Here is a 19430-nt window from a genome sequence, read left to right on the forward strand (position 1 = left end):
TAGAAAGTACCCAATAAACTGGCCACTGAGGGTACTTTGTAACATAAAAGTCATTACATAATCCAATGTACGTGATAGGTGTTGTGACTTGATGCAATGCAGTTAGATGCAGGACAGTCCCTGTTACCTTGCAGGCACCTGAGATTTTCTGTCCACACTGCATAGAAGTTTTGAGATTGCAATGAGAGGTCCTGGATTAAATTTGGGATGTAAGGGACACAAATGGCATTGCCAGTAACCTGCGTTTATCTCCCCAAATATTCATGAGTAGAGCTTTTTTTACGTTCAACACTGAATGAGAAACAGTGCAGTGTTTTAAGTGGAATTTCAAAGTGAAAGTTTTTTTTACATAAAGCATTAAAACATAAAATCAAGAGATTCTGCAAATGCTGGAAATCCAGAGCAATACACCAAATGCTGGAGGAATCCAGCAGGCCAGGCAGCACCTAGGGAGAGGAGTGTATAGTTAACATTCTGAACTGAGATCCTTTAAGGAAAGAAGAATGGGAAGGAGATCGAAAGTAGCAGTGATGACATGATGCTTGTGCTTGTCTGTACTTTAGCTCCACCTGCTGACAAATCAGGGAACAGTTTGAGCGAAGCAGCAAGTATCTAGGGGAGGCAAATGTATAAAAGCAGGGATGTAAAGCTGAGGCTTTCTAGGGTATTAGTCAGGCGACATCTACAGTATTGTGAGCAGATTTGGGTCCCATATTTTTGAAAGGATGTGTGGCATTGGAAAGGAGCCAGAGGAGGGTCACGATAATGATGCAAGGCATGATCTGCGGAACCAGCGTGGATGACTTCTCTCCTCAACTCTGAACTGATTCCAAAATCTATGGACTCGTTTTCAAGGATGTTCTCAGTATTATTTATTGACTTATTTATTTTAATTGCACGATTTGTCATCTTGTTTGTCTTCTTGGTGTGTAGTTTCTTGTTGATTTCATTGTATTTCTTTGTTCTATTGTGAATGCCTGCAAGAAAATGAATCCCAGGCATGTATATGACATGTAAGTACTTTCATACGAAATTTTTTTGAACTTTGAACTTTGAAAGCATAAGAAGAGCATTTGATGGCTCTATGACTGTACTTGTTGGAGTTTAGGAGTTTTCTCATTGTAAACTGCCAAATACTGAAAGACCTAGATAGAGTAAATGTGCAAAGAATGCTTCAAATAGTGAGAGAATCCAGGACCAGAGGACCACAGTCTCAGAATAGAAGGGTGTCTATTTAGAGTGGAGATAAGGAGGAATTTCTTTAGCCAGAGGAATCTGTGGAATTCATTGCCACAGGTGGCTGTGGAGGCCAAGTCATGTCTATCCATGGCCTCCTCTACTGTCAAGATGCAGCCACACTCAGGTATTCTGTCTGGTGAACAACACCTGATGGCATGAACATTGACTTCTCTAATTTCCGTTAATGCACCACCTCCCCTTCTTACCCCATCCCTTATTTATTTATCTATCTATCTATCTATCTATCTATCTATCTATCTATCTATCTATCTATCTATCTCTCTCTCTCTCTCTCTCTCTCTCTCTCTCTCCTCTCTCTCCTCTCTCTCTCTCTCTCTCTCTCTCTCTCCTCTCTCTCTCTCTCTCTCTCTCTCTCTCTCTCTCTCTCTCTCTCTCTCTCTCTCTCTCTCCTCTCTCTCTCTCTCTCTCTCCTCTCTCTCTCTCTCTCTCTCTCTCTCTCTCTCTCTCTCTCTCTCTCTCTCTCTCTCTCTCACACACACTCACACACACACACACACACACACACACACACACACACACACACACACACACACACACACACACACACACACACACAATAAACTCCTTGCCTGTTTTCCATCTTCCTCTGGTGCTCCTCTCCCCCTTTCTGTTTCAATATTTTTATTAATTTCCACAGAAGAATGCAGAGTACATGAAGGTATATATTATGAATCAAAAAAATAGAATAGTACCGAATACATTATATTTAAGTCACACTTATAATCGCAGTACCCCATATTCATAATCAAACATGTAAATTAAATCATAATATTGAAATGTAATAATTTTATTATAGAGAAAATCTAACCCCCCCTACCAAGATCGAAGCTGTTTGGTAGAGAAAGAAAGACAGAAAAAAATACTTATCACATAGTGATTTATGTTATTAGCCAACATCTGTACTTTAACACAATCAAAGATTTTGAAAATAGTTCAGAAATGGTCCCCACAATGTTTGAAAGTCTTGGCTTGAATCAGAAATTGAACAACGAATCTTCTCTAAATTTAAGCATGACATAACATCGCGTAACTATTGAGTGTGAGTAGGCAGAACAACATCCTTCATTTAAGCAACACCGCCCTCCTAACTATAAGAGAAATAAAAGCCAGTATATGCAAATTAGATGTCTCCAAAGTTATGCCTTTTTCTCCAACAATACCAAACAAGGCAGTCAAAGGGTTAGGCTTAAAATTTTACTTCAAAAAGTACAGAAAAAGTTTGGAATACTTCCTTCCAATATTTTTCGAGACTCGGACATGTCCAAAACATAGGAATTAGTGAAGCTTCTCCATTGTTACATCTGTCACAATAGGGAGATATATCCGGATAAAATAAGATGGCTTGTTTTTGGACATGTGGGCCCTATGGTTCACTTTAAATTGTAGGAGGGAGTGGCGAGCACATAACGATGAAGTGTTAACCAATTTAAAAACTTCATTCCAAGTCTCCTCAGAAATTGAAATCTTTAAATCTTGTTCCCAGGTATTTTTAATTTTGTCTAAAGGAGCCTCTCTCATTCCCAACAACATGTCATAAATATTGGATATTGAACCATCATGAAAAGGATTCAGCCAGTTTTTAGGGTATAAACTGAATTTACATAAGAGTGAGCTTTTCCCCTTGAATAATTTGGTATCGATTAATACTAATCTTCCTTTAAAAATTGTAAGAAATCAATTTACCTATTTGGGTGTAACAATTACTAAGAATTATAAACACCTATTTAAAGAAAATTTTCTTGACTTATTGAATTATGTAAAAAGGGCACTATCACACTGGTCGCCCCTCTCTTTATCACTGATTGGATGAATTAGTTCTATTAAAATGAATATTTTGCCTAAATATATATACATTTTTCAGGCCTTACCCATTTTGATTCCTAAATCCTTTTTTGATTCTCTTGATTCTATCCTATCCTATATATGGAAAAACAAACATTCTTGATTCTTAAAGAAGTCCACTTTCAAAAAGTTTAAAAAGAGTGGAGGTTTAGCTTTACCAAACTTTAGGTTTTATTACTGGGCAGTCAATATACGAAAATTTATGTTTTGGTCGTATTACATTAACCGTGAGGACAGTCCAGTATGGATTAAAAAGTTAAAAAATTTTCTATCATTTCTCTTCTTGGATCATCACTTCCTTTATCTTTAAACAAACTAACTGACAATTTGGTAGTTAAACATACTTTGAGGATCTGGTTGCAATTTAGAAAATACTTTGGTTTATAGAGATTTTCACTTTCTAATCCCATCCTTTCTAATTGTGTTTTTAAACCTTCCATGACCGATGTAGTTTTTAAAGAATGTGATAGATTAGGTATTAAATGCTTCCAGGATCTGTTTGCTGGAGCATGTCTCTTTTTGTTTGAACAATTGTCAGCTAAATATAGCTTACCAAAAATCCACTTTTTTCGATATCTACAAATTAGAGACTTTCTGCGATCTCAATTACATACATTTCCTTGAGTCCTAATAAGAATTTATTAGATGTAATTTCTAATTTGAAACCTTTTCATGATGGTTCAATACCCTCCCACTTTCTTTCTCCCTAGGCCTCCTGTCCAATAATCCTCTCCCTTCTCCAGCCTTGTATCCCTTTTGCCAATCAACTTACCAGCTCTTGGCTCCATCCCTCCCCCTCCTGTCTTCTCCTATCATTTTGGATCACCCCCTCCCTCTCCCACTTTCAAATCTCTTACTATCTCTTCTTTCAGTTAGTCCTGACGAAGGGTCTCAGCCCGAAATGTCGACTGTACTTCTTCCTATAGATGCTGCGTTCCACCAGCATTTTGTGTGTGTTGGTTGTATTTAAAGCTGAGTTTGATAGGTTCTTGATTAGTAATGGTGTCAAAGGTAACAAGTAGAAGGCAGGGGAATGGGGATGAAAGGGACAATAAATCAAACGTGATCAAATGGTGCAGCAAACTCAATGGGCTGAATGGCCTGATTCTGTTCCTATGTCTTAAACCTTAAATTCAGACTTTGGGAAATTAGCACAAAGTGGAGTTGAACTGTAGCTGTGCATTATTTCACCATCCTTCATTTGTGAGAATGTACATTTTTCCCACAGGTTTTGATATTGTTTGATTTGGATTTTGAGGTTCGTCTCGTTAACAGACCACAGCGATGGTTGGGAAACAGACTGTGTACAAAAGTGCTGACGTGGCAGTCCAGTGGGTGGAGATGAATTGTGTATACTTAGTAGAAGATCTGTGAGGGGAGCGTGTGGAGAACTTTTAAACATTTTATGAATTTCCCTATGATGTCAGTATCCCACAGTGAGCAAGCAGCCTTTTAATTGATCACTTCTGCATGGTTTGGCATCTACTTCGCTTTCTAGAGACACAATCTGAGCATTAACAATAGCTTCTGTGTTTCTTTCCAGCTGCACATACTCTAATTGGTTTAAACAGAAAACATTACTGCACAATACAGGCCCTTCGGCCCACAATGTTGTGCCGACCTTTTAACCTACCCCAAGGTCAATATAACAATCTCATCCTACATAGCCCTCCGTTTTCTACAGTCCATGTATTTTCCTGTAAATGCCTGCAAGAAAATCAGTCTCAAGGTAGTGTATAGTGACAAACATACTTCAATATAAAAATTGTGACTTTTGACTTTCACTATCTAATAGTTTCTTTTATGTCCCTAATGTATCTGCGTCTACCACCACACTCAGCAAGGCGTTGCACATACCGTCCATTCTCTGCATACATAAAACCTACCTCCAACATCCTCCCAACACTATCCTTCAAGCCCCTTTGTATTAGCCATTTCCACCTGGTGGGGGGGGTATCTCTGGCTATCCACTCGATCTATGCCTCTTTATCATTTTGTACACCTTTATCAAGCCACCTTTCATCCTCTTTCGCTTCAAAGAGAAAAGCTCTGGCTCAGTCAACCTTTCCTCTCTAGTTAGACACGCTCACTAGTCCAGGCAGCATTCTGATAAATCTCTTCTGGACACTCTCTACCGCTTCCATATCCTTCCTCTAATGCGATGACTACAACCGAACACAATATTACAAGTATGATCTAACCAGGGTTTTATACAGCTGCAATTAATACTTCACAGCTCTGCAATCCAATCCCCCGACTAATGAAGGCCAACACACCATATGCCTTCTTAATAACTCTTATCAACTTGTGTGGCGACTTTGAGGGATCGAAGGATGTGGACCCCAAGGTCCCTCCATTCTTCCACACTGCTAAAAAATCTTCCAGATCATTGCAATAAAGGCTGTTGCACATCAGCTTGGGTGTGTGGCAGACCAGTAAGGGGTTTATTGTTCATGAGAGAGGGCCCTGCAGGAGATCTGAACCAGGCTTCCGCAGGGGATGAAATCTAAATCTGCCATTTCTGGACCAGTGGAAGCTACTGGGACACTGAAGAGGCTCTTGGAAGGTATACAAAGAAGTTTAATCCCTGGATCAACTTCTTGCTCAGGAAGTAATTGAGCCAGTGGTGGAGAAGATCTCCCTGCTCCACTCCCTTCTCCAGAGGATGGGGGACCGTGTGCGGTGCAGTAGGATGCATCCAAGATGCTACTTATCTTTTAAATGATTCAGAGAATGTAGATATTACTAGAATGGCTAACAATTTTAGCACATTGCTAGTTGCCCATGAGGATTATGATACAGTGGCAAAATGTGACTAGGCGGGTAACCTATCGAGCTAATGCTCCCCCTGTGCACCGACTGCACTTGGCTTTAAGGAGGTAAATTTTGTTTTATTTAGGGATTCAGCTCGGTAACAGTCCCTTCCGGCCCAATTGGGCACCGCCCAATTACACCCAAGTGACCAATTGACCTCATGAACCTCATTGGAATGTGGGAGGAAACTGGAGCTCACGGAGGAAACCGCGTGGTCATGGGGAGAAAGTACAAACTCCTTACAGTCAGTGACAGGAATTGAACCCGAGTCACTGGCACTGTAATAACGTTGTGCTAACTGCTACACTAATGTGCTACCCATGGTTTTACTGGTTTGTAAAGAAATTCTGGCGAAGGGTTTTCCAGTAAGATGGCGGTGCGTTGGATTGCAGCGGCTTCTAAGGGCTCAGCCAATGGTGTTATTTTAAACTTATTTTTTACGATTACAAGACCCTGCTGGACATTAAGAACGTTATAAAGTACTGTAGGTCTACCCCATTGGTGAGTTGCTCATTGGTAGAGGAACTGAAGAAGCCGGACTTGCTGCGGATTGTGCTGCTGTCTGCGAAAGAGAGGCGATGGTGCGCGAAGGCAGCGTGCAGTCTGACAGCGAGCGATCGCCTTAGTCACTCTTCTTGTGATTGTAAGATCCTGTTGGACATTGTTCATGTGGAATAGTGCAAGTCCAATTACTGATTTTTAGGCAGGCTGGACGGGGGACCTGTGTGGCCTCGGTGGTACCACGGACTAGGCCTCAGGCCGCGATGTTGCCTGTTTTCAGCTGCCCAGGAGAGAGGCACCCAGAATTGTTCGGCTCCACTGGAGATGGTGCGGTGCAGTGTCCCAGCTGGTCGGTGCTGCCCCAGTGTTCACTCTGCAGAAGACAAGCTGTAGTGTGTTTGAATGCAGATATCTGCAACTTTCATGGACTCAGGGTTCTTGGACTATATACTTTTCGTGAGACTATATTTTACTGATATCCTATATGCGCTTGTTGCCTTATATGTACCTTGTGTTGGTATGATTGTTGGTACTGTTTCACACTTTCAAACACTTCTGTTTAGCTACATTCATGGGTATTCATGTATGGTTAAATGACAATTGAACTTGAACAATGAAAATATTGCAATGCAAATTATATGATTTGAAGTGAATGAATGTTGAGGGTAGTGGATCAGATGCCCTTCAAGCTGCCTGTTCTGGCCTGCTGGTGTTTTTGTTACAAAGCTTGCCTGATGTGTGGCTTGAAGGGGAACGTTCTGAGGGTGGCAGTTCCTTGCATTCACTGTTCTTGTTCGACGGAGACACTTGCAGGTTTGCAAGCACATTTGTAAGATTGCTAATGTCGCCCTCAATCAAATTGTGCCTCGATACTTGTGGTAGTTATTAAGTGTTAATCCTGCGTCACTCGGTTAGCCTCTCCCACGTGGGAGGTGTTGACATCGTGTATGAAGGCATCCGTTAGTCTCATGAGACCATGAGAAGGTTTCCAGGGCACAGGCCTGGGCAAGGTTGTATGGAAGACCAGCAGTTGCCCATGCTGCAAGTCTCCCCTCTCCATGCCACCGATGTTGTCCAAGGGAAGGGCATTAGGACCCATACAGCTTGGCACCGGTGTCGTCGCAGAGCAATATGTAGTTAAGTGCCTTGCTCAAGGACACAACACGCTCTGTCAGCCAAGGTTCGAACTAGCGACCTTCAAATCAGTAGACGAACACCTTAACCACTTGGCCACGTGCCAACACACACACCATGTACAAGCAGGGTTATCAATAAAGTTCAGTCGAATATCCATAAAGGCTGACGTTTTGGTGTGCTCTGCACTATCCCGCAATATCGAACACAACAAGACTCACTGAGCTGAATGGCCTCATTCTCATGACTTGTATCTTATATCATGCTTTGGTTTCTGGAGATACAATCTGAGTACAGGTTGACCTTCACTAATCCAGCACCATTGGGACCTGAAGAGTGCCGGATTAGTGAAAGTGCCAAATTACAGAAGGATCACATTAAGCATTATCAGTGCAGGATTACCGAAGGAACCGGATTACAGGTAGTCGGATTAGTGAAGGTCGACTGTATTAACAGTAGTTTCTGTGTTTCTTTCCAGCTGCACTTAATCTAATTGATTTAAACATCGAACTTTATTGCACAATACAGGCCCTTCGGCCCACAATGTTGTGCTGACCTTTTAACCTACTCCAAGATCAATCTAACACTTCCCTCCTATCTAGCCCTCCATTTTTTACAATCTATGTCTTGTATCATGGGCAGTTACCCTGCTCAGAATGGAATTACAGGAACCACTGGGCAGATGATGGAGCTGAGAGATCCTGATGGACTTGGCATGGAGTTTTCATAAGATAAGGATGCATAGACTTGGGAGTGACGTGTTCACATGGATAGAGGATTGGTTAACAAATAGAAAGCAGTGAGTTGGGATACATAGGTGCTACTCTGGTTGATAATCAGTGGTGAGCCGCAGGGGTCTGTGCTAGGTCCGCAACTGTTCACGATATACATTAACAATATGGAAGAGGGGACCAAGTGTAGTGTATCTAAATTTGCTGATGATACTAAATTGAGTGGAAAAACAAATTGTGCAGGAGATACGGAGAGTCTGCAGAGAGATATAGATAGGTTAAGTGAGTGGGCAAGGGTCTGGCAGAGGGAGTACGATGTTGGTAAGTGTGAGGTCATCCATTTTAGAAGGAAAAAGGGAAAAGCAGATTATTATTTAAATGGTGAAAAACTGCAGCATGCTGCTGTGCAGAGGGACTTTGGAGTGCTTGTGCATGAATCACAAAAGGTTGGTTTGTGGGTGCAGCAGGCTATCAAGAAGGCAAATGGGATGTTGGCCTTCATTGCTAGAGGGATTGAATTGAAGAGCAGGGAGGTTATGAGCAACTATACAGGGTACTGGTGAGGATGCACCTGGAGAACTGCGTGCAGTTCTGGTCTCCTTACTTGAGGAAGGATATATTGGCTTTGGAGGCGGTGCAGAGGAGGTTCACCAGGTTGATTCCAGAGATGAGGGGGTTAGACCATGAGGAAAGATTGAGTCACCTGGGACCGTATTCACTGGAATTCAGAAGGATGAGAGGAGATCTCATTGAAACATATAAAAGTATGAAAGGCATAGATAAGATAGGGGCAAGAAAGTTGTCTGGTCTCTAGTAGGTGAGACCAGAAGTAAGGGACATAACCTCAAGATTTAGGGGAGTAGATTTAGGACGGAGATGAGGAGGAACTACTTTTCCAGAAAGTGGTGAATCTGTGGAATTCTCTGCCCAATGAAGCAGTGGAAGGTGACTCAGTAAATATATTTAAGAGAAGGTTGGATCGATTTTTGCATAGTAGGGGAATTAAGGGTTATGGGGAAAAGGCAGGTAGGTGGAGATAAGTCCATGGCCAGATCAGCCACGATCTTAATGAATGGCAGAGCAGATTCGATGGGCCACGTGGCCAACTCCTGTTCCTATTTCTTATGTTATTATGTTCTTATCTGTGATTAAGTACCAGAATCAAAATAGGTTTATTATCACCAGCATGTGTCCTAAAATTTGTTACCTTCGCATCAGCGGTTCAATACATGATAATATAGAAAGTAAATAAATTATAGTAAGAGTGTGTGTGTGTGTATATTCAATGTCCATCGGACGGCAGAGGGGAAGAAGTGAATGAATCACTGAGTGTGTCTTTTCAGGCTTCTGTCCCTCCTTCCTGACAGTAACAATGAGAACAGTGCATGCCCTGTGTGCTGGGGTCCTTAATAATGGACGTTGCCTTTCTGAGGCACTGCTCCTTGAAGATGTTTTGGATACTGTGGAGGCTAGTACCCAAGTTAGAGCTGACTAATTGTACAACTTTCAGTAGCTTTTGGTCCTGTGTGGGAACTCCGCCCATACCAGAGAGTGATGAAGCCTATCAGAATGCTCTCAACCGTACATCTATAGAAGTTATAACTGTCAGTGCCACTATACATCAGTTAGCTAATCGAGAGTCAACTATTTGGAAATAGCGGGACTGGATTTGTCTTCCTTTAGTGGACAGAACTTTTCTCTACATCTTTCCATATTGCCTGTTAGATCCCTTTGTTGTACTTTCACTGGAACCAGACAAACATGGCCGGGGAATTGTTGAATAATGAAAGACAAGACTTCAGCTTTGTGACTGAGGTGTTGTTAAATCTCAAGACTTAGTAGTATTGAGGGCTGTCAGGGACTGCTGATGCCTCCCGGTGTTAGTCTGATGAGGACTGGCATCTGTGATGTCAAGACCCCTGGGGGGAAGCAGAAAGGATTGTCTGATTGCACTTCCGATCTAAAACTGTCATTCATCACTTTCATTCTCACACTGGATATCTCCATTACCCAGTACAGGTAATGTCAGCTATACTTGATTTGACTCCTTAGTACCATTCTGAACCAGAAAGTCTTTCCCTCTCTCCTTCTCTTTCCCTCTTTACCTCCCTCCCTTTCCTTCCCTCTCTGCCTCTTTCCCTCCCTGCCTGCCTCCTCAAACCCCCATCTCCCCCAACCCCTGCACCCTGCATCCCCCATTGTCCCTCTCCCACTTTCCCACACATCCCCCATTGTCCCTCTCCCACTTTCCCACACATCCCCAACTACCTACCATCTCCCCCTCCCCCCTCCCCCTCCCCCCTCCCCCCTCCCCCCTCCCCCCTCCCCCCTCCCCCCCTCCCCCCTCCCCCCCTCCCCCCCTCCCCCCTCCCCCCTCCCCCCTCCCCCCTCCCCCCTCCCCCCCTCCCCCCCTCCCCCCCTCCCCCCTCCCCCCCTCCCCCCCTCCCACAAGGACTTTCAAGTCTCTTTGCAACTCAGTTTTTTGTTTATTCCCACTCTTTGCCTCCTACCCATCAGCCACTGCTTTATCCATGCTAAAATCTTTCCTGTAATACCATGGGCTCGTAGCTTGTTAAGCAGCCTCGTGTGTGGCAACTTGTCAAAGGCCTTCTGAAAATCCAAGTACACAACATCCACTGATTTCTCCTTTGTCTGTCCTGCTTGTTATTTCTTCAAAGAATTCCAACAGATTTGTCAGGCAAGACTTTCTCTTGAGGAAACCATGCTGACTACGGCCTATATTATCATGTGCCTCCAAGTACCCTGAGACCTCATCCTCAATAATTGACCACCATCTTCCCTATCACAGAGGTCAGGTTAACTGACCTATAATTTCCTCTCTTCTGCCTCTCTCTCTTCTTGAAGAGTGGAGTAACATTTGCAATTTGCCAGTTTTCTGGAACCATTCCAAAATCTAGAGATTCTTGAAAGATTATTACTATTGCCTCCATGATCTCTTCAGCCACCCCTTTCAGAACTCTGGGGTTCCAGGTGACTTGTCTATATTCAGACCTTTCAGTTTCCATAAGGTAAAGAAGCAGAATTAGACCATTTGGCCCATTGAGTCTGCTCTGCCATTTCACCTCAGCCCCATTCTCCTGCATTCTATCCATATCCTTTCATACCCTGACTAATCAAGAATCTATCAACCTCTGCTTTAAACGTAACCAATGACTTCACCTCCACAACCATCCGTGGTCTCTGGTGCTGAGATGTTGCCTCTACAAGCTACATCACTGTGTTGCCTGATTTCCTGGTGCCCAAAAAACATGCCATAGGTGTTGCAATATATTGCCAATTTATGACCAGCAAGCCTCCACAAACATTATTAATCTAATGGTTGGGATATCTGACTGAATCAGGTGGAAGTAGGGGAGATAAATCTCTACCAAAGGAGGTGTAAGACGCTCCTGCACCCCCCCCCCCCACTAGCCTGCTGGTCACCCTTGGGCAAGGTATAGTACCTGCTGGTGCAGATCCCATGTCCTGGTTATGCAGCCACTGACGTCAGGCAGCCAGTCTCTGAAGAGTATTGATAATGGGTGGGCTCACCTGTCTTGTAAAGACACTGACCAGAAGAAGACAATGTCAAGCCACTTTTATAGAAAAATTTTCCAAGAATGATCAGGGTCATGGATAAGACAGTGATTGCCCACGTCAATATGATATGGCACATTGATAACAATGATGATCTGATTGAAATCGATCCAGGGATAAATATTGGTCAGGATATTGGAGAGAATTGAAGGTCTTTCCTTCAAATCGGCTCTGTGGGATCTTGTACATCTGCCCAAAAGGTCAGAGAAGTTTAATGTCTCAATGCATAAAGTGTGGACCCAGAAGAGAGAAGTGAGACCCTTACGTGAGGAAATCTGCAGATTCTGGAAATCCAAAGCAACACAAAAAATGCTGGAGGAACTCAAACTGGTCAGGCAGCAAACAGGGAAGAGAGTAAACAATTGACATTTCAGGTTGAGACCCATTCATTGGGACTGTTAGACCCTACTACCTGGTCAACCATTTAAGATCTTGGTTGTGCAGTCTAGTGGTTGATGTTGGCATAGCAATTGAGCATCACCCCAAGGCCAGTCCTCACGTCTCTGGAGTGGAAGTAGTCCATGCCCTTGGGTTTAACTACTTCTCGATATGGCCTACCTATCTCCCCTTCCGTGTCTCGAAGGATCCGGAGATCATCCAGTTCCAGCTCCAACTCCTTAACACTGGATGCTCTTCTAGGCCGTGATTCCTTAAGTCTTTATGGGCATGAGTCTGCATGCTGAAGTGGGGATAGTCTCTTTGTTATTTAATGTTCAACGCTGGTGCGTGTTCTATTCTTGTATTTCAATGTGATCATTTGATAACTTGCGAAGTAACCACATTGCTGTGATGCTGTGTTTTTTGCGATAGTGGTTAACCCGATGAGACTTTATGAAAATCCGATTGTACACTGATCACTGAAACTTACCTTAGCCTTTTCTAATTTAATAGTTAAAAATATTTTGTACTCGTTTTGGATTTCAACCCAATGTTAATGGTTATAGCTTAGGAGATACCGTATGTCCATACAGTTAAGACAACGTTTTATGTTATGATCAGTATTCTAAGGCAGAGTGTGGTTTATCAGTAACGTGCTTGTTTGTTACTTGCATTTTTGTGTCTGGTTTGCTAATGAGAGATTTAGGTTTTTTTTCTCTCCATCTCTCTATACTCCATTCTCACAGTCTTGCCCTAAATAATAAGTGCCTTATCCCCAGCATGAACAAATGTATTCTCTGCCACAATTGTTAGTTTGTTAATTTTTCTCATCTAAGATTTTGAAGAAATAAAGAGTCCGAGGTAGAATTGTCTTCTAGTTATTGCAAAGTTAGATTAGACCCAAAAGACAACATTGTGTTTTCTTTTTTTTCAGTCAGTGGTTCAATCTGGAGTTTGTTTTTACATACTGAAATTGATGCTGTAACACAACTAACTTTTATTTTCTGGGGTGGGTGGGGTGGTTGGAAAAAAAACTACGTTAATTCCACTGCCCTTAGCATTGTCAATGGTCCTTCTCTTCCATCCAACAATCTCTTTGACCCTGTACCATCAGGCAAGACGTACCATGGTATTAAGACAAGAACTGTTAGGATGGGAAAACAGCTTCTTCCTTCAGGCCATAAGACTACTGAACTCCCTGCCACAACCCAGGTCTCATGACGTATGAATTGCCAGTAGTGTTATACTGTTTTATTTTTAACTTGTGTCATAAATACACATAATTTGTTAATTTATTTGTGGCATTTTTACTTTGTGGCGTGTCTGTGAGCTATATGTACTGTGTTGTCCACCTTCGTCTGGCGTCATATTAGAATGACAATAAACTGAACTTGAACTTTGTACTTGTAATAAATTAAACGTTTTTGGACGACTCAGAGTCGGACTGTGGTCGGGCATGGCAGGGAGAGTTTTCTTCCTTCTCCCGTCTGCGTGAGATGTGGGACTTTCGAGAGACTTTGAACTTTTTTACTGTGACCATGGCCTGTTCTTCATCAAGTTATGGTATTGTTGCACTGTTGTTATAATTATGTGGTTTTTGTTAGTTTTTCAGTCTTGGTCTATCCTGTGTTTCTGTGATATCACACCGGAGGAATATTGTTTCATTTCTTAATGCATGCATTACTAAATGACAATAAAAGAGGACTGCGTGTCCTCGTAATCTAATCTACTTCAGTAGGAGGTGATGTTGAATGCATCATAGGCTCCAACTTGCCCGCCGTCAGGGACATGCACTCAGTGGTCACTTGACGAGGTACAGGAGGGAAACCTGGTCTGGTCTTCTGCTGCTGTAGCCTGTCCACTTCAAGGTTTGACGTGCGCATTCAGAGATGCTCTTCCACACACCACTGTTGTAACGCGTAGTTATTTAAGTTACTATCCTCCACTTATCAGCTTGAACCAGTCGGGCCATTCTCCTCCGACCTCTCATTAACAAGGCGGCTTCACCCACAGAAGTGCCACTCAGTGAATTTTTTGCTTTTCTGTAAACTCTCAAGACAGTTGCGTGTGAAAATCCCAATAAAATCAGCATTTTCTGAGATACTCCAAACCATCCCGTCCGGCACCAACAATCATTCTGCAGTCAAAATTACTTGGATCACTGTTCTTCCCCATTCTGATGTTTCGTCTAAACAACAACTGATCCTCTTGACAATGCCCGCATGTGTTTATGCATCAAGTTGCGCCCACGTGTTTGGCCGATTAGATATTTGCATTAGCGAGCAGGTGTACATAATAAACTGGCACTGAGTGTATCATCAGAAAGGTGTTGGAAAAAGGCCAGAAATATCATGAAGGATCCCAGCCACTCTGCTTATGAACTGTTAATTCCACTCTTGTCAGGGGAGAGGCTATGTAGCATCCACCCAAGAACCAATAGACTCAAAAACAACTACGTACCTCCCCCAAACCATCATGCTGATCAACACCTCCACCCGTTAACCCACCCACCCACCACTACGTGCACATCACCCAGCATCACTTTGTGTACATATTTATGTTTAGTGTTTTTTAAGCCACGACAGATCCAGAGTAACACTCTTTTTGTTGTTCTTTACACGTGTGTACAGAAGAATGACAATAAGCAATCTTGAATTCTAGTACTTACGAAGACTTTAGAGGAATATTATCACATAACACAAGTTACCCACTAATGAAGGCTCATCCCAGTGAAGCTCTGCACAATAATTTAATCCTTCATCACAACTCCACAAAAATTCAATGAGATTAAGTTCAGAGTTTGAAATAAAATATATCATGAGTACATACATGTCACCACATACAACCCTGAGATTCTTTTTCTGCGGGTGTACTTAGCAAATCCATAGAGCTGTAAAGAGGATCCTTAAACTGTAAACCAACTGTGCAAATGCAAATAATAAATAAATAGCAATGAATAAGGAGCATGAAATAACAATATAACAGAGTCCTTAAATGAGTGTAGCTATTCTCTTTTGTTCAAGAGCCTGATGGTTGAGGGGTAGTAATTGTTCTTGAACTTGGGAGTGCGAGTCCTGAGGCTCCTGTACCTTCTACCTGATGGTAGCAGTGAGAAAAGAACATGGCCTTGGTGGTGAGGATCTTTGATGGTGGATGCTGCTTTTCTATAGCAATGTTTTATGTAGATATGCTCAGTGGTTAGGACGATTTTACCCGTGATGTACTTGGCTGAGCCCACTACCTTTAGAAGGATTTTCTGCTCAAAGGCAGTGGTGTTCCCAGACCAGGCCATAATGCAGCCAGTCAGCACACTTTCCACCACACATCTATAGAAGTTTGCCAAGGTTCTTGATGACATGACAAACTTCTGCAGACTCCTGAGCAAGTATATGATGGGTCCAGGACAGGTCGTCTGAGATAGTGACACCCAGGAATTTAAAGTCACTGACCCTCTCCACCTCTGATCCTCTGATGATTACTGGCTGACGGACCTCTGGTTTTCCCCTCCTGAGGTCTACAATTAGCTCCTTGGTTTTACTCAGATTGTTATTACACCACTTAGCCAAGTTTTTGATCTCCTCCTTGTATGCTGGTTCTTTACCCTCTTTGACATAGCCCACAACAGTGGTGTTGTCAGCAAACTTGTATACTGGATGGTGTCGGAGCTGTCATTGATGTAAGGCGAGTAGAGCAGGGAGCTAAGTACACATCCCTGTGGTGTTCCTGTGCTGGTGGTGATTGTGGAGGAGATCATTTTGCCGATCCAAACTGACTGGGGTCTACAAGTGAGGAAATCTAGGATCCAATCGCACAAGCGGGGTATTGAGGTTGCTGGTTAGTCTGGTGTTAAATGCCAAGCTATAAATTATGTCCATATACTGTATGTGGTGCAGTTTATTTCTGTTCTGAGTTTATTCTAAAGCATTTATTTGACTGTTACTTCAGGTACCTAGAGGAAGGTAACATAGAGGCTGCAGAATTTCAAAAACAAAGAATTGAACAATTGCAAAGAGAAAGACGGAGAGTTCTTGAAGAAAATAACATGAAACATCAACCTCGCTTCTTCAGGTAGGTTGGTCATTTGGTGTGAGCGCACGGAAAACCAGATTGACACAAGTAATATTTTCACAGGAAATTCTGATTGGAGATAATTTACATTTCTCTTTCTATTCTCTGTTGCTTTTCATATTTGTGTAAAAATACAGTTTTTAAAAATTCCCATTGAAATTAAATGTTAATAGCACCATTATTTTTAGGATAGAAACCTCTTGCAAAATAACAAATGAAATGCGTTCACAAGTTTAATTTAAATATCATAAAGACCATAAGGCCATCAGATATAGCAGCAAAATTAGGGCATAAGAAATAGGAGTCAGTAGGCCATCTATCCCGTTGAGCCTGCTCTGCCATTCAATAAGATCATGGCTGAACTGGCCATGGACTCATCTCCACCTACCTGCCTCTTCCACCATAATCCTTAATTCCCATTTGGCCCACCATTTGATCATGACTGATCCAATTTTCCTCTCAGCCCCAATCTCCTGCCTTCTCCTCATATCCCCGACCAATCAAGAATCCATCAACCGCTACCTTAAATATACATAAAGACTTGGCCACCACAGCCACCCATGGCAAAGACTTCCACAGACTTACCACTCTGGCTGAAGAAATTCCTCCTCATCTCCATTCTAAAAGGTTTTCATATCTTTTGTTGAATAATGACAGAGCATAGCATCGTCCCAGTTGTGTCATTGTGAATTGACCTTTCTTGTATCTTATCGTATTATTCAATTTAAAAAATCAAATACTTAATATTTACAAGCACTTAAATTAAGTTTTATCCATGTTTCACTCCTATGAAGTTATATGATTGATCCCAACTCTGCCATGTATGAATTTGCGGCATTTGAATTAGCTTCTGCTTCAGAGTGAAATCTAGCAGCAATCTCCCAATCCCACTACTCCTCCACCTTGTACATCATCCTGCTCTGAGCATGGACTGGTAAATCGGAGGGGAGGAGAAGATTGGCGGCGCGACACAGTGCGCACGGCCGCTCCGAAATGATATCGTATTTGTAGGTAGGGGCCGTGCACAATCCTGATTTGATGGAGACAGACATGAGAAGCACGGAGGAACATCTGGAAAAACTTCTGAAATGCCCGCTTCACTGCTGTTGCTCCTGTGCGATCGAGAATCTCCAGAGGAGAAGGCCCCAAATCCTCAGCTTTGCCTATTGCCTGTTGCCGGGGCTGGGGTCGAAGCGCTCGGCAGAGATGGTGCTCGGTGTCGGAGGGCTGGTCGAAGGCTCGAAGTTTTTGGACAGACTCGAGTCGGCTGTGGTCGGGTGCTTCCAGGGTGCTGCATCGGCAAGTTTGCGGCGCTGGAGGTTCATGGCAGGAAGAGAGTTTCTCCCTTCTACCGTCTGCGTGAGATGATGGGACTTTCGAGAGACTTTGAGACTTTTTTTTTTATCATGCCCATGGTCTGTTCTTTATCAAATTACAGTATTGCTTTGCACTGCTGTAACTATATGTTATAATTATGTGGTTTTTATCAGTTTTTTTAGTCTTGGTTTGTCTTGTGTTTCTGTGATATCATTCTGGAGGAACATTTTATCATTTCTTAATGCATGCATTACTAAATGACAATAAAAGAGGACTGCGTGTCCTCATAATCTAATCTGAATGCTAAATGCATAAATATGATTTATCGCTGTTAATTTGAAATAATACCTTTCAGCTACAACATTTTATGAAATGACCATGGTAATTCTGCTGAGTTAATCCGATTTGTTTAAAATATCCTTTTTCTCTCAGTTCCTTTTTCCACAACATATTTTTTGTTTTGTAAATATGATTTAGCAACATTAATTTGAAACAGTAGCTTTATTTACTTTTTATGAAAGACTACGATAATACTGCTGAGTTAATCAGATTTGTTTAAAATATTACTTCTCTCACAGTTTCCCACAACAACTTGGTGTGTTTGTGAGCTGAAGGCAGACCGGTCAAGGTCTCATTTATTGTTCCTTCTCATAAGAAGGTGCTGACTTTGTCCAGTAAATCTAACAGAGCTCTGTGGTAATGTAATGAGTCAGCTGGAGGATTTCATGAATTTGGGCCCAATGGGGAGGTGGGAAAATAAATAACAATCATCCACCTGAAATATTACAAACAGGAGAAGATCCTCCGATGCTGGAAATCAGAGTAATACACACAAAATGCTGGAGGAATTCAGCAGGTCAGACAGCTTCCATGGAAATGAATAAACAGTTGATATTTCGGGCTTTGACATTCCTTCAGGACAAAAGAAACCAAATTAGAGTACAGAGTCACTACCATATCAGTAGACTCAAGGATGAAATAAACCTCAACCCCTCCAACCACCCCCCGCATCTCACTGCTCTCCAACTCGTACACCATCGTGCCCTGAGCATGTCATCGCATTCCTTCATCAATACGAAGGGAAAAGAGTATGAACTTTGGAAATCAATTATTAAATCCGAAAATGCTATAAATACTCAGGTCAAATCACAGGGTGGTCTGAGTATCTCAGGAACTGCTGATCTCCTGGGATTTTCACGCACAGAAGTCTCTAGATTTTCCAGAGAATGGTGCAAAAAACAAAATGCATCGAGTGAGCAGCATCTCTGTGGGTGAAAATCACTTGTTAATGAGAGAGGTCTGAGGAGAATAGCCTGACTGGTTCAAGCTGACAGGAAGTTGACAGTAACTCAAAAATAACCACGCGTTACAGCGGTGGTGTGTAGAAGAGCATCTCTGAATGCGCAACATGTCAAACATTGTAGTGGATGAGCTGCATCAGCAGAGCTACAATAGAATGGACCAAATAACGTGGCCACTGGGTGTGGTTATTCCACTAATCACTTAAAATGCCTAACGTCCAATCTTGGACCAGTCAACCTTTTCTGGTTTTGAAGGTATTGCAATGGTGAATGATGTGTCTGTGCCCACTTTCCCAGTCCTAATCCGTGGGTGCCACGGTGGCACAGTGGTTATTTCGACGCTATTACAGGTCAGGGCGTTTTGGAGTTCAATTCCAACGCTGTTCTGTAAGGAGTCTCTGTACATCCTCCTCGTGGAATGTGTGGGTTTTCCCCCGGGTGCTCTGGCTTCCTCCCATAGTCCAAAGACATACTAGGTAGGTTGTAA

General features: G+C 42.4%; 1 protein-coding gene across 4 annotated transcripts in view; it reads left to right on the plus strand.

The window, feature by feature from the left end:
* The window catches only part of osbpl3b (oxysterol binding protein-like 3b), a 197490-nt gene that overhangs the window by 168871 nt on the left and 9189 nt on the right, over positions 1 to 19430 (plus strand). For all 4 annotated transcript variants that reach the window (XM_072283250.1, XM_072283249.1, XM_072283248.1 and 1 more), the window contains one exon: positions 16203 to 16325. In XM_072283250.1, the coding sequence (XP_072139351.1) occupies positions 16203 to 16325 (123 nt within the window). The remainder of the gene's footprint in view (positions 1 to 16202; positions 16326 to 19430) is intronic.

Source organism: Mobula birostris, chromosome 19, assembly GCF_030028105.1.
Source record: "Mobula birostris isolate sMobBir1 chromosome 19, sMobBir1.hap1, whole genome shotgun sequence".
Taxonomy (NCBI): domain Eukaryota; kingdom Metazoa; phylum Chordata; class Chondrichthyes; order Myliobatiformes; family Myliobatidae; genus Mobula; species Mobula birostris.